The 15889-nt window shown below is 43.6% G+C and overlaps 1 protein-coding gene and 1 pseudogene across 1 annotated transcript; one reads left to right on the top strand and one right to left on the bottom strand.

Moving 5' to 3' along the window:
* Positions 1-3219: 3219 nt before the first annotated feature.
* LOC149358026 (BEN domain-containing protein 5-like) lies at positions 3220-7514 on the bottom strand. The gene is made up of 9 exons (XM_089585019.1): positions 7415-7514; positions 7197-7319; positions 6936-7131; positions 6197-6238; positions 5996-6058; positions 4899-4970; positions 4326-4363; positions 3750-3969; positions 3220-3415 (listed from the first exon to the last, which is right to left on the bottom strand). The coding sequence occupies exons 2-9, from the start codon at positions 7215-7217 to the stop codon at positions 3291-3293; spliced, it is 777 nt and encodes a 258-aa protein (XP_089441145.1). The 5' UTR covers positions 7218-7319; positions 7415-7514; the 3' UTR covers positions 3220-3290.
* Positions 7515-8771: 1257 nt separating this feature from the next.
* On the top strand, positions 8772-12665 carry LOC149358027 (uncharacterized; annotated as a pseudogene).
* Positions 12666-15889: the final 3224 nt, after the last annotated feature.

The raw sequence follows: 15889 nt of genomic DNA on the forward strand, positions 1-15889 counted from the left end.
TTGGTCACGTGACCAACGCGTTCGAAAACTCGACCGTCAACGGACAAAGAGGGTCTTCCTCCAGCAGCGCAAGAGAGCAGCTGCTCGGGGAGCCAGCCTGTAGCTTCCAAGGGCCGGGGGCCCTCTTTCCTTTTGGGTCAAAGTCTCTGAATAAAGACCCAATTCCTAGCTTTCACTGAGTCCGCAGCCCGGACCTAGCAACAGCATTCTCAATCGGTGCTCGAAGGTCTGTGGACACAAATTTTATTGCGTGCTTTCTTCTTTCAAACGATGACTTAGATATTAAGATACCTGTATCACTATGCGGTATTCGCCTACGGCCGCTGAATAATTTAGAAAAGAATTTATTCTCACATGCTGTTTCGGTTTCATCAACGGAGAAATGTTGTGACTTGCAGTTGAATTGTCATGTGAGGCGTGCAAACCTGTGATATAGACGCTGACACTTAGTTTTGACTCACTACTGCACATAAACCAGCCTGCGTCAAAGGCTAGAATTACAACAAACGAGTTATTGCCGTTTTATTTCGTGCCTCATGTAACCTAAAATCAACTACAGGTAACAGTACTCTTTCTGCTGATGAAACTAAAACAACGTCATGAAGAAATTCGAACATAAATTATTTTTTGGCAGTAGGCAAATACCACAGGGTGCTCCATGTATACCAATGTCGAAATCATCGTTTTAAAAGAAAAAATACGCAAGCAAAAATTTGGTGTCTATATTGCTTCATTGAGTTAGATCAGTGCTAACAATTTGATTAAAGCCATACACAAACATGAAAAGGAGGAGAAGTAATAACTAAAGAGTTCACATAAACTTGACTTACAATGCTTTAGAATTGGCGCTAGTACATTACAGAAGAGTCAATTAGGTTTCTTCTAACAGATCATACTTCATTCTGTTTTGTTGTCTCATATACTGGGCGCCATTCTCCCACTTTCCAGCGCAGACAGCTTCGGATGGGTAAACCTGCGCCCTAGGCTATCTCAATTTGTTTGAAAAAAAAAGAAGTGTGCCGGGTTGCAAAAAAAGTGGGGCTGAACCGAGCTCCGAACCGGTTCGGAACGGTTCCTTTGAATCGTTCCGGTTCGGGTTCAGTTCCAAGATGGCTAAAAAAATATGCGTTCGGTTCGGCTCCAGTTGCGAGGTCGAAATTCGGGTTCAGTTCCGGTTTCGGGTTCAGGTTCGGTTCCGGTTCGACACCCTGGAATAAAGTCCTCACATTCATTCTCTCTCTACAAGACCATCAAGTTTGGCCTTCAGCTCATTGATACGTGGCTCGTAAGCTTCTTTGAAGGCTAGAATCACGTCGGACAGGTTTATCAGACGCGAGTCTTCATTGTCATGCACCGTCTTTGTGAAAAGTAACCAAGCTTCATGGTTTGCTTCTAGCTTGTATAGTTGAGCGCTTGTGGCTCTCCTAAAGACCAAAAGTTGTTGGAAGGTAAGAAGGCCCCCAGTCCTTCCCTTTAACTTCCATTTGAGCTTCACGGAAGCTGTAAGGGTTCGACTGTACGAGCTAGAAGCAAACCATGCAGCCTGGTTAATTTTGACAAAGACGGTATCTGGCAGTTACCATATCTTGGAGGTTTCAACAAGCTGTACACAGAAAGCATACTGTACCGCTGCAAGAAAGTTGGTAGACACGGGTGCTCATTTAGCCCACCTGCTTGGCGGATAATACCGAATAATTTTTCGAGCATATCTTGGTTAAACTTCGCAGTTAAAACATGCTTGAAATTGCATTTCTCCAACAGGTACTTGGAAAGCTGCATGCTTGAGAGAATAGTCACTCTTAAGCCCTCGGAAGATGAATTTGACAGAAAATCTCTGTGGTCAATACGTCCTGCCTTCACGTTTTTTTTCCCATTCATTGAGCCAATTCAGAAAAGATTCCAGAACAACAAAATCTTGACTGTGCAGTTTTAACCCTTCCTTTAGATGTTTCCCATTCAATGCATCGAACAAATTGCTCATTTTCACAAGAGTGATTGTATACGCACGACGTCGTGTTCGCCGACCGGAAGTTTGTACACGCACGATGTTATACGCTTGCGCTCTCTGACGAGAAAAACCAATATCAACTTTGTTTCTCCGTGGCCTCCGTGATCGGCTCCGTCGGCGCGCCGCTGCTCTTTGCTCTATCGCGGGGGCCACGGTCCCACTGCTCCGTCCCAGCCTGTCATATGACACTCCACACACTTTGCAATTACGTAACGTCCTTTCGCTCGCATTTGTGTTTTTTTTTTACTTTTCTTTTTCCTAACTGCGGGCCCGAGAGGAAAGCCAGAGGGAGTGGTGAAAAGTCGTCCGCTTCTACGCAGCGCGTTTGAACTTGTTTGTTTACGTCAGTCTTGTTTACAAAATTGGCAGTGCAATGTTTCCAATGCTGCTACAGCCTTGCTGCGTCCGGAGCAAAATGTGTGTGTATGTGTGGGTGCGTGCGTGCGCGCGCGCCTATAGTACAGACGCGTGTTCCAGAATAACAAAGCCGCTAATAATCGTTCTTGGCCGCCTAGACGCAGGCGCCTCGGGCGTGACCGCGAGCGCTGCTTCGTTTTAGAAGTTTCAATGATAGGCGAAATACGAAACAGAAAGAAAGCAAGCAAGCGCACACTTATGCTGCCGCTACACATGTGTAGCGGCAGCTCGCAAAGGCGATGCGCGTCGATGGCCGGCTGGACTGGCTGGACTACGGAAAGGGACGCCGAGGGCGGCTGCAGTCGTTGGGAAGGGGCTTGAAGCTCCGCTGCGGGACGGGCGAACTATAACGAAGGTGGTGAAGGGGAAAACAGGTCTGCAGCACGGGGGCCGGCCAACCGGCACATATAGCTAGGTCGCTTGCCAAAAAGCGCTGCCGAATGCCGCGCCCCAGGTGAAAAAATCCTAACTGGTTCCAGCTGGAACCAGTTCAACTGGGTTATGGAACAATTCCCAGCTGGAACCAGTTGCCTTTCTGGTTCCAGCTGGAACCACTTGCCTTTCCAGTTCCAGCTGGAACCAGTTGCTTTTCCGGTTCCAGCTGGAACCAGTTGCCTTTCCAGTTCCAGCTGGAACCAGTTGGCTTCTGGTCTAAACTCCGACTAGTGCCAACAAATTCGGCGACATTCTTTGTTCCTACTGGCACCAGTTAGACCTTATATTTTCAGCTACTTATGCTGCCTGTACTGAATGCATGTAGGGTCAAAAGCTATTCACTGTGCAACCATGCAATGAATTACATGCGACAATACGATGAACAATTTAAGCAAATATGGGTCACTACGGCATTTCTGGCTGAAACTATTTATTTTGTCTGCCTGTTCAACGCTCTCCGCAAATCTTGGATTTTCTCCGAGAGGAGCTTCGGCACTGCAGCGACTGTCTGTTCCACGTCAACTCCTTTTTTGCGCCCCCAGTAGCGAACTGTCTCTGCATATGCAAAAAAAAAACATAGTTGTAGCTTGCATGTCTAATTAAGCATGACAGGCACATGAACAATACAAATTCCACACCTGCAGCAATTACCAGCACTAGCTGCAACTACAATGGTAATACTTTTTTTTGCTATAACATGAAGAGAAACTATACATTATCACATAGCAAAGATACCGAATGCACTTATGATAATACGCACATCACTGGCAGTAGGTAACATACAGATATAAGTGGCAAAGCATGTGCCCAGCATGATCTGCCGCATGCCACTGAAAGCAGCCCCACACACTTCCACACAACAAACCACCGGATAAGCACTCTTCCTTACCTGCAACTACGTCCACTTTCTCAGGAGTAAGTTGCTGCCTGGGTGGCTCGCCCAGGCCCCTTTTTGAAGGGGCAATGTTGCCACTGAAGCTCCGCGTTGCCAGGACTTCAGTGCTCCATATAGCCTGCGCGGTGTCTTTGCACACAATGGTTGGCTTTCTGCCTGCCATTATTTTTAGTGCACTTGCAGCACTGATAATTACTCCTTTTGCAAGGTGGAACTGCAAGGAATAAGAATTTCATCTTGTGTAATATGGGTTCATAAATGCTGAGCAACAGGTTAACAGGTAAAACAGATCATTCAGCACTATGCTATCTTGGCAAGTTTTATGTACTGAGGTTTTTACAGACACTGTTTGGTGGAATAAGCTGAAAAGAGCTCTAAAAGAAGTTGGATGCTGTTTCGAAAGACGTAACAGAACTGCGGGTTTCTGTTTAATATAGTATCCAGCAAATGAAACTCGTATCTTCACAATTGTATTAATGTGATTTTTAGCTAACAACCAAGCATGGTAACATGATACTTCTGCTACAAGATTGATTACTGGAAAGAGACACTGTGGTCAGAACTACTCACAGATCCATCCGCGAGGTGTGTGAAATCTTGATCTGGAACTGCAAACAAACCACAGAAATAAAGTATGCATCACAATAACACAAGCTTATCCTCCCAACAGGTTCACAGCACATAAACAATAGGTCAATTATGTTTGCCACTGTCTTCAGGTAGCCACCAGCATCACCTAGGTCACATTCATGGCACACAATTCAACTAGTAAAGTTAAAGGCTCAGTAGACTCCACTGACCATTTAAAAATAGTTACCTTCACTGCTGTAAGTGATACACAAAGTGCTGGCTTCTTGCTTATGACACCTTTGTCACAACATGCAGTACAAAACTGACAGCCAGAATATGTGTAGCAGGATGTCCTGCAGCCTTTTTCAAACTCTCTAAATCTAGTGAAGTTTTTAAGACATTAGCAAGTGAATGAACAATAAGCAGAATAACAACAGAAAGCAAGGCACCAAAGAATGGCAGTTGAAGATAAGAGAAATAAAGTTATATCACAAACCAGCATTTTCATGGGACATTCTGCATTTATCTACTGGCGCTTTGGTATGTTTTAGACCAATGGTTATGAAAACTTACCACACGAGGGCTGCGAAGGTGCTGCATCACTTTGCTCCTTTGTGGGAGAAGCCTGCACTGATGCAGGGGCATCTGCAATATTAAAAACAAATGAAATAACTTGACATTGCTATATATATTACTATATATAGGAAGTTAGTGAGATTACTCTCATGTCCACTCGCAATACGTAAAAAGAGGAGGACAAAACTAAAGTAAACATTGCAAATATTGGGGATTGAACAAAAACAAAGTTCATTGGTGAGGCACATGCATTTCCACAACAGCTTTGTTCAGGTTTCATGCTCACGCTTTGTCACCTGAGGGCATCATGCCTGCGTGACAGATTGTGATTCTGCTTCTCACTTCATCCCTCTCCCTCACAGTGCAAGGTAGCCAACTGGAGCAGCCTTCTGGTTAACATCCCTGTGTTCCCTCTTCCTCCCTCTACAAATGATCTACTGGTGATTCCAGATGCTTCAGTCCAATGTGTAAAAGCTACTGCACATGAGCCCCGCAAGCTCCACGTTTTTCTCAAGGACGGCTCTGTGCTAGTGCACCTGAGGCTGCAAATTACTAGCTCTTTCAAAAAATAGTGCACACAGTACAGTACACTGTTACATCATATGGACTGCAACTATGATGGAAGGTCAATTAGCCTATATATAGATGAACTAACAATAGGCTAGGCAACCGAAAATAGAAAGGTAAGGGAACAGCACGAAATACCGACAGACTATAGTTGGATACAACTTAAGAAGGCAGCGGCTTTTCCCCGTCAAGGGACTCCCTTCCAGCCAATGGCGTCGGCCGATTTTCATGACCTTGCTAGTGTCACAAGGCAGGGAGTGGTAGATAAAAGGGGATAGTCCCCTCCCTCCATAGTCAGGAATAGACCCCTCTTTCCATTGTGGCACCGCTCCCTGCATTGTCACCCTAGCACAGTCATGAGAATTGGCCGACACCATTGGATGGAGGGGGATCCTTTTACGGGGAAAAGAAGCTGCCTTCTTAAGTTGTATCCGACTATAGGAAACGGCAAATAAAAGTAAAAAATAACATATATTGGCTAAGCATGCGACATTAAAGAAAGACGCCTGGCATAAAAGTGCACTTACTGCATTGTGGTTGCTGCTCAGTGCTCTTGTGGACCCTAGCATAAGACTTATCCACAGGTGGAGCTGCATTTAAAAGTTCGCATCCGTCATTTTGTGCATGTAAAAAACATGAATAAATGTTGAGCTGCAAACTGTGTCAACAATATACTAGCCGTTCATGAACTTAAATGTCGTTAACAGCAGAGAAATGAACCAACTTACTTTTGCAGCTTTTCACTACTTCGTGAGGAGATTCCTCAGCCACTGTAATAAAAATTCTGGCATTACAAAAATTACTGCGCAATTTACATTATGAAAAACTAATTACAATCAGTTTATAGTAGAAACTGCCTTGCATGCTTCAGCAACAAATGACATGCAAAGAGAACTGAAATGCCAACACAGAAACAAATATATTAGGTACTGGAAATACAAGCGAGGTTGATTAAAACTTCTAAAAGACACTCCTTACACCTTCGAGAAATTAATCTGTGCTAGTATTGAGCTTCCCCTAGCTAAGATCTCAATTTGTTGTTGATGTTTCAGTTGTGTTCACATTTCATTTGTTGCTTATGTACGTACGAAGCAAAGTGGTCAAGTTGAAATTTTGGTCATGCTTCAATAAATTTAAGAGTGCCATACAGCAAAAGTTCCAAGTACACTTTCATATACACAAGCCCAGACTGATCTCATGCATCAAATATAAGATTGTGCAGGTGATGAGATTCCTAAGCAAACTCCATACCATAAGATAAATTCAGGAAATTAACCCAGTCTTTCATATAAGTATTAAGCAACTGACAGGCACTGTAAATTATGGATGTTCATTTTTCAATCTGTCAGCTTGCTAATCACACTATGGTGAAAGTTTAAAGCATAACTTAGCCCTTTCATTTAATCCCCTTTTCATTCTTGCAATGATTTATCACACTGTCAATCATCAAGGTCGGGAAGAACTTACATTTAAATATCTTGCTCTCGAGGCATCGCTGCAGAGAGTCAACCTGGTTTTTTAAGAATTCTTTGTCTGCCTCCAGTTTCCGGGCCGTCTCTTTCCAATAATTTTTGCTGGCAACTGCCTGCCGCAGCTCCGACGATGAACACAGCGATTCGTCATCTCCTGAAGAGCTAGATGTGGAGAGGCGCCTCTTTTTGTTCTGAAGCATAGAAATGATAAACACATAAAATATTGTCCCATAAGAAATGATGAACTGGTACCTACTTTCTGCTCGTCGTTTTGCATCGCCTTTGTTTTGCGGTGAGCATCGTTCAGATGCTTATCCAAGATATTGGCATACGTTGTTTGCCTGGCTTTTGCTTTTTGTTGTTTCTTTTTTCTGGATATCTGAGGAATTATGGGATAACAGGAATGGTATATTATACATATATTCGACATGTGCATTTAGCATATGTGCAACTGTATGTATGTTCACACAGTACCTGTTTTTCTTTCCTCCTTTGATCTTCTTCATCCGAGCATTCCTCAGCCCTAATCTTCGGTTTGAGGACCCTTTTTGTTCTTTCTTCAATGTTTTCTCGTCTTTCTGCATACATCGTGGATAAAATTAGCACGGTCTCATAAAATAGACAATTTAATCAGTATCACTGGAATTATAAAATCAATATGATACAATGAGGGTAATTAAGCCCCGGCTCTACAATCCAGTACAATGCTCCAAAATTTCAGTTCGTTTACGTGCGTCGCAGCGTTTTCTGCAAACCTTGCTCACCTAGAGATCTGTACATACACGTTTTTTTTTTTTTTGTTAAAGCTCGTATCTTGTAAAGGCGCTATACTAAGGCTGTATCGTAATTCAATATATATCTGAGAGATAACTGGGTAGCGGTATCATTGACAGAATTTTTGTTCCAACGCTGTAGAACAATGAACCATGTAGGACTGCATGCTGCGCCGCAGATATGCACTGCCAGAATTATTTCACGCCTCCAGCAATCTGCTTCAGCAGGCGAATTATGCACTCATAATTGTGCGCAATGACGAAAGTTAGCGCATGCGTTGTCACCCTTTCTGTTGTCCAAACTAACCAACTATATATAGCCCAAATCGTGCCACTCAGAGTAAATATCTGGGCACGTGCATGCCCACACTTAGAGCGTATACGACTTACCGGCCAGGAGGAGTACTTGGGCGTTATAAAACCCCGTTCCATCACCATCTTCTTTGGTATCAAGCCAGAATACCGAGTAAATTGCTTTGTTGTCAAAGTCTTTTGTATTCGCCGGTTTGAAGCTGTCAATGTCGGCCACGTCTACAACGTGCAACTTATTGTCTCTGTCGTCAACAAACCTTACTAACGCAAACATCTCCTAAGTTAAAAGAAAAGCTCTAATTACAAGCGAGTGGAGCCGGCAAACAATTATATCAGGGAACCAACGCAAATGAAGCACGGCGCATTCAAAAAAGCATGGAGCAAAAAAGCAATTTCCTCCATGCAAAAAAGCCATGGACAAGGTAGATGGCGATGGCGATGGAAGAGACCGAAAGCGCCGAGGCCCCAAAGGCCCAAAGCAGCGTCGGTGCGCATTCGGGGCAAGCGCTATACAAAACATCATTTCAAAAACTTTTTGAATAACAATAAACATTAATAATAATTTTTTGCAATATTATTTAAAATTGCTTTTTGCTTCTTTTCAACAATTTTTCGTAATATTTTAACATGGCTAGTAGTACGCTAATCAGGCAACTCAATCCAATCCAATCCAGTTGTCAGTTGTGTTTTGTAGCGTGTGTTGCGGCGTGTTGTGCTTTGTGCGTGGAGCTCTCATCGGTGGCACAATGCGGCCTCGGAAGCGGTACCTGGACTCAGAAGCCAGTTTCTCTGACATTCCAAGGTCTACTAGATGGCGATTTGGTCATACAGAGCGCGGCGCATTGGCAGAAAATGAAGTCTCCGACGGCGACGAGCAGGCTCCGCTGCCCGAGCAGGCGCTACTCGAACAGCACCCCATAGCCGACCCATTCTTAACAGCGTTCACGCTGCCGCCCGATGATCACGCTTGTGAAACAGAGCAACCAACACAGCAGCACGAAGAATCAGGCCTTAGTGCAGCCGACCTGCTTGCGCTTACAGTAGACTTCGTGGTGCGGTTCGACTTGCCCTGGACTGCAGCTGAGGCTCTCCAGAAGCTTATGACCTTCGTCCTTAAAAGACGGGATATCCCCTCGACAAAGTATTTGTTCAAGAAATGTGCCGAGGTAAACATTACGGCTGCAACATTCAATTTCTACTGTGACCAATGTATGACACTTGTTGCGGAAACATCGGGCAGTCTTGCCGAACGTAATGCTGTCCGCGGGAGATGCCCATCTTGCAACACGGAATATTGCGGACGACAAATGCTGCTTCATGGACACTTCTTCCTCAGCCTTCCAATTGAGGATCAGCTGAAGTTACTCCTTGCCGAAGGAGAGGTGTCAGCAGCTCTTCACGAGCGGCTAAAAGATATCAATAATCCCGAGAAGCCACCGGGTGAGATGTCCGACATCACTGACGGTGAAGCCTACAAGGCAATGCGTCAGAAGCTATCGATTCACGACCTGACGTTGACGCTGAACTCAGATGGAAGTAATGTCTTCAACTCGTCAAAATACAGCATCTGGCCAGTTCAAGTCATGGTGAATGAACTTCCTGTACGCCTCCGCCAAAAAAGTGTGCTGACATCCATGCTCTGGTACGGGCAATCGCACCCTGACATGACGTTGCTCCTGGGAAGTTTTGTGCGGCAAATAGAGAGATTGGCTTGCAATGGAGTGAGCTGGAAGGTTGGCACAGAGACTATCCTTTCAAAGGTATGTTGCTGTTGGCGGTTGTTGTTGATCTAAATTCATTATTGAATCGGAGTAGAGGCTTATTTTTTGTCGTGCACTTGGCTTGCAAATATAGGCTAGTTGGCATGCCATTCATATAACAGTCAAACGTGAGTAGGCAGGCTGAAAAAAAGAGATATGGACAAGACGTTGGGATGTGGGCCTGTATAACATACTACTGAACTGATGCTGAAAATATGCTATGAAATTGTGTTTCACATGCGAGAGTCTGAGTTAATTTGAAATAGTCTTAATTTTGAAACATTCATTACAAGGTAATTTCTACATTGCTTGGACAACATACGTATAAATGTTTCATCATTTAATTGTAAAAGCTACAAAATCTTAGCCAAGTGGTAACTAAAGTAAATACGATTAAAATGTAGCACCTCACTGCAGCGGAAATACACCTTTGCAGGAGTCATTATATAGGATTGGTTTCTAGCCTTCATTTTGTATTTGTGATTTTGTTACCCTGCAGATTCATTGCTTCAGCTGCTGTGCTGACTCCCCAGCAAGGGCGATCATGCAGAACATGCTCCAATTCAATGGGCATTTCGGCTGTGGATGGTGCCTACACCCAGGCACTGTTATTGATGGTGAGCAGCCTTACAACCACTTGACATTCAGAAATTATAAAAACTGGTCAATGGATACATCTGCCTTGATAAAATGGACATCTCAAAATATGCGCAATCAATGCTTAAAACCACTGGGCACAGTGACACTTTTGTATAGGAGTAGTAAAAGGAATGCAAAGATTGGGAGGTACCTTTACTTTTTAGATTCATGCCAAGAGCCTAGAGGAGCCTGGAAAAACTTGCACAAGTCTTAAACCTGCTGATGGAAAATATTCAATTATGTTGTTGCGAGTGCATATTTTGAATGCATTTGGCTGTGCATTGTTAAGTCCACATTACATGTGTCAGATTATAGGTTGTTTACAGAAAGCATTTTTTTCGAGGCAACAGGTGGCACTACGAGGTATTTATCATAGCAATATTGTGGCCATTGCAATGGGTTTATTAGTATGTTGTAAAGCTGCCAAAAGCTGGTACGATAACTGCATTTTGCTTCAGTAGTTGTGGCCGTTCTATTGCATCTTCACATTCTTGTGTGCGCTAATTTGTCTCCTTAGATCACCCAACACTGATCTCAGTGTTGTTGATTTGCTCTCGTCTCTGGTGACTGCCCTTCATTGGGAGTAAATGCAAAAACATTTGTGTGCTTTGCAGTGCTAGACATCTAAAAAAATCTCTAGGTGTCTAAGTTATTCCACAGCCCTCCACAACAGTTTGACTCATTGCAGAGGTGCAATGTAAGACCCTATTTACCTAATGGTCCCCATGACCCCTAGGCTTTATTTAATACTGCTGCATTCAGTTCATTAATGGTAATGGTGAATATAATTTCAATTCTCAGCATCACGTTTTTCATGTTGCAAAGTGCTAAGATTATTCTACCTCTCTAGACGACAGCACTGAAAAGCTAGAGCAGCAAAGCATCCGCATGAGAACATTTTGCCCACAGGCCTAGGTTTGTTGAACAACAGTCCATTCTTTTTCAAATCTATTTTTGTGATCTTTTTTTTAGTATATCACAACTGCTTTTTTCCTGTATAGTTGTTTGAAGTTCTGGACACTGCAGACTTTAAGGCAGAAATACTGATCGAGCTCTTTTCCAATTTCTCATTGTGCCTGTTATTCTGTTCTTGCTTTTGGATACAGGGACAGTCAAGTATACTGTTGGTGACCCAGTGCCTGATAGGACTGCAGATGAGACCATTGAACAGATGAAGGAGGCAGCAGCAAAAAATATGGTTGTGAAAGGGGTAAAGGGACCGACAGCTTTGCTGAACTTGCCGAATTTTGATGTAATCTGGGGGTTTACCCCAGATTACATGCACTGTGTTCTGTTAGGTGTGGCACGACAGTTCACAGACCTTTGGCTCTCAAATCCAGGGGAAGAATATTATATTGGTGAACCAGCACTTGCCGAGGTTCTGGACAGAAAACTTCGCAGCTTGAAACTTCCCCTTTGTTTTCATAGACTGCAGCGTTCGCTCACAGTACGTAAGTACTGGAAAGCGATTGAGTGGCAGCAGTGGCTGCTTTGCTTTTCCCTACCATGTCTGGATGGCATTTTGAGGGTAAAATTTCTGAGACATTTTGCCCTACTGGTGAGAGGAGTCTCACTTCTACTCCTAGACAAAGTAACAGGAGATGATGTCACCCACAGCGCACAATGTCTTGTTAAATTTGTTGTGGAGACGCAATTTCTTTATGGTCAAAAAGCCATGACGTTCAATGTCCACCAGCTTCTACACTTGCCCAAGAGTGTGGTGGCACAGGGGCCACTCTGGGCACATTCATGTTTTGCCTTTGAATCGAATATTGGGCAACTGAAGAAGCTGGTGACATCATCCAAAAGTGTGCCACTCCAGATCGTTGAACGACTCATGATGGCCGCTTCTCTAAACCATCTAAAAGCGCTTGCTAGTTCAGAGACGCAACAGTTTTTAAGAAAGGATAGTGCCTTGAGCCGAAAGCCTGTCCAGCCACTTGGCAAGCCGAGAGAGGCTTCTCAAGAAGTTTTGCGGTGTCTTGAAGGTCAGATTGGTGATATTATATGCGGTCCTGTTGTGGAACATGACCGGGTTGCAGTATCTCAGTATGTGTTCCACAGCGAGCAGTACAAAAGACCGTACATGACTGACTCCACTGCTGCAATGCTGGAATCTGGAGCCTGTATCAAAATTAAGCATATAATTTGCTTCAGTGATGTGGCCGGAGATAATAGAACATTTGCGATAGCACGCAAGTTCTTTACCACTCCAGCCTACAAGACTATACATATACTCAGTGCTGAACTGACACAACATGAACATATTACAGAGATAAAGCCTGGTGTCATACCATGTGTTTTCATGGAAGGAAATGCATCATGTTTTTTTATACCACTTAAATTTAAAGCCCTATATAAGAGCCAGTGATTGCTGATGTGATGATGATAGTGAATTTTTATGGCGCAAGGGCACCTGCGGCCAAGGAGCACCATGGCACAAGGTTTTTTCATTTTGCTCAACATTGGGTCACAGACCCATTTCCCAAGCATTTCACCCTGATTAAGCCGAGCACCGGGCCAGGGGAAAGCTTGTACCCATTGTATCAGTGGTGGGCACCAGGCGGCACTGGGGATCGAATCCCGCACCTCCCGCATGTGAGGGGGATGCTCAAACGACTGGGCCACCGCTGCGGTTCGCTAATGTGCAGTGCTGTGAAGTAACATTGACTATAATAATATGCAAGTGCACAAGAAATTCACTTTCGTTGCACCAACATAGAGCAAATAGCACAGTGTCTGAAGTTAGTACTATGTGTGCAGTGCTGTGAAGTAACATTGACTATAATAATATGCAAGTGCACAAGAAATTCACTTTCGTTGCACCAACATAGAGCAAATAGCACAGTGTCTGAAGTTAGTACTGAACACATGCTTGCTGGTATTTGTGGGAGCTTTGCGTGCTTTGTGGTGCATACAAGTTGCACAATGCTTGTCATGGAAATTGATCTCAAGCCATCTGCTGTTTCTCCCATTGCCTGCTGTGTGTAGCTTGAGGATTTGGAATACTTTTTTTTTTCAGGTGAATTAGGTAGTGGGAGACTTCCTTTGAGCACATGCTTCTTAAAAATATAAATAGTTGCAGTGATTGTTCATTGATGTGAGTGATTAAAATTTTGTTGGGTGGTATCTGCACACCTCCTTTTGGTGGGACACTGAGGACAAATTCATGCTGGCCTTTATCGATTAGTGCATTCCAGCGGCATAGACACTATTTGCACTGAAAACGAAGTTTTCATAAGAAAAAAAAAGTAAACAACAAATGAAATACAGGTCTCTGAATTACTGGCCAATTTGCAAGCAAAGTATGATGTACCAAAACAGTTTTCAGGCTGTCAATCTTATAGGCTTGGGCTCACGTGAATTCATTTCCAAGCAATGATCGTGAAGCCTTTTTCAGCTTTGACATCATGATTTTGAAAGATGTGGCCGGAAAATTTTTTAATCCTTATTTTCTCAGCAACACATCTTTGCTGAAAAAAAAAGATCAACATAGCCTGAAATAACCATAGAATTGATCTTTTCAAAGAACAAAAACTGGGCGAAGTTGTCTCCATTGTCTCTCCAGTGCTTGTTTATGGTTACGTGCGATTCATGTGCATTCATTAAAAAAAAATGTCTTTATATCAGTATTTCATCTCCGTTCTTTGCCTTGAAATAAATTGCATATTTATGGTTTTATGATTTGACAGTTTGAATGTTCATTCCTCCATGAAGAAACAGTATGCATTTCATGGCTGTTCTGCATCTTTTACACATGCAAATGTTAATCACTTTACTTTTCCACACTGCACAATCAGCAAAAATGAATGCATCTGTGTTGAAACTAGTATTCAAAACATAGCACAGTTCAGTTCATCAGTGAAATCTTTTCACAAGCACATTGTGAATGTGTCAGTTGTACAGCTGACCAAATTTTTAGCTGGCGTGTATGACGGCCAGGTTTTGCTTGTTCCTACAGCTTATGACAGAGCAAGCTTGTGAAAATATCAAATCCAAGCACAGGCTCACTAAGCCTGTGCTCAATATTGAGCGTTCTGCAAGTTTGCTTCATCATAAAGTGCAGGAGCGCAGGAAAAGTGGCCATTGCACATGCTAACTAAAGAGTTGGCTGGCTGTACACTTGTCAAAGCTACAGTTCAGCCTGCATCTAATAGCAGAGCTGAAAATTTTGATTAGCAATGAAACCTCTTGCAGTAAGGAAGTATATGGCAGTGCAACGATTGCAAGCTAACTATAAGGACTTTTGTGGAACGAAATGTGAGCTATCACTCTGAGCTTTTGCTTTGCTTTGTTTTGCCAAAGCTCTCAGGGCTTCCACATGCAGAAGCATCAGTTTGTATGATTCACAGGCTTGCACACTCGGTCGGATACCACCTGGACAGAGGTCATTTCTATAAAGAACCAGCACCTCATATGGGTATCAACTCATGTGAACCACACATAAATCCCACGCTCGAGTCCCAGTCTACTGTTTCACAGTCTGGTTCCATTTACAGACTACAAGGTTTCCGATCAGCTGGTTTTATTTTCAGATCAAATGGTTCCAGCTGGTACCATTTCCAGAACGACTGGTTCCATCTGGTACCATTTCCAGGCCAACTGGTTCCATCTGGTACCATTTCCAGGCCAACTGGTTCCATTTGGTACCATTTCCAGGCCAACTGGTTCCAGCTGGCTCCATTTCCAGGCTGCACTGGTACCTGTTAGGACCAGCTGGAACCAGCTGATTCCAGTTGAAACCAGCTAGAACCAGTTAGGATTTTTTCACCTGGGGCGGTATCTACTAGAATAGTTTAGAAGAGGCAAGCGGTGTACGAGCGGCTAAAGCGCGCCTCGAAGGAACCGAAAGACGGGAGGTGGCGGTGGTGGAAGGGGAATGGTTCAAACAACGTTATAACTCTGGCGTCTTGCACTCGTGAAAACCACTCAAGTTAGAAATTTCCGAACTTAAAAAAGTGGTCGTTCACAAAGCTGTTTAAGGCAGACAGCTGGGCTAGTTGGTGTTTAGATTGAGAGGACATAGTAGTAGCGCTTAAAAAACAAGGACGACAGGGTAGAGAAAGACAGCAGAGACGCTAGACATCAACTGACTTTATTCTCGAGAACAACAACGAATTTATAGGCGACAATCAGGAGCATAAAAAATCAACTTTTGAATCGCATGCGTGATGGCACTTCCCGATACAAGAACCTCAAATCTTTAGTGCACAGATAAACATTCGGTTTGTTCACGCAGGTTTGCCTTTCCGAGTGAATGAGAAAGGCTTCCAATACTTCCCGCTCTTTCTGATCTGCACTGACATAAATCACACGTGTCTGCTCAAGCAAAGGGGTGCATTTTTTGTCATCATGTTTACAACGTTTGCAATGTGCCGCCAAGTGTCCCGGACCTGATATCGCAGCTGCCAAATTGTTATGCTCCATGAGGCGAACATTGATGCAACGGCCGGTTTGGCCGATGT

Source organism: Amblyomma mixtum, chromosome 3 (genome assembly GCF_055824585.1).
Source record: "Amblyomma mixtum isolate Tamu chromosome 3, ASM5582458v1, whole genome shotgun sequence".
NCBI lineage: Eukaryota > Metazoa > Arthropoda > Arachnida > Ixodida > Ixodidae > Amblyomma > Amblyomma mixtum.

Coding starts and splice junctions, on each gene's coding strand:
- LOC149358026 (XM_089585019.1), bottom strand. CDS start 7,217: ATGCAAAACGACGAGCAGAAA. Junction 4,971..5,995: donor TGAGCAGCAACCACAATGCA/GTAAGTGCACTT, acceptor TTAATATTGCAG/ATGCCCCTGCATCAGTGCAG. Junction 3,970..4,325: donor CACACCTCGCGGATGGATCT/GTGAGTAGTTCT, acceptor TATTCCTTGCAG/TTCCACCTTGCAAAAGGAGT.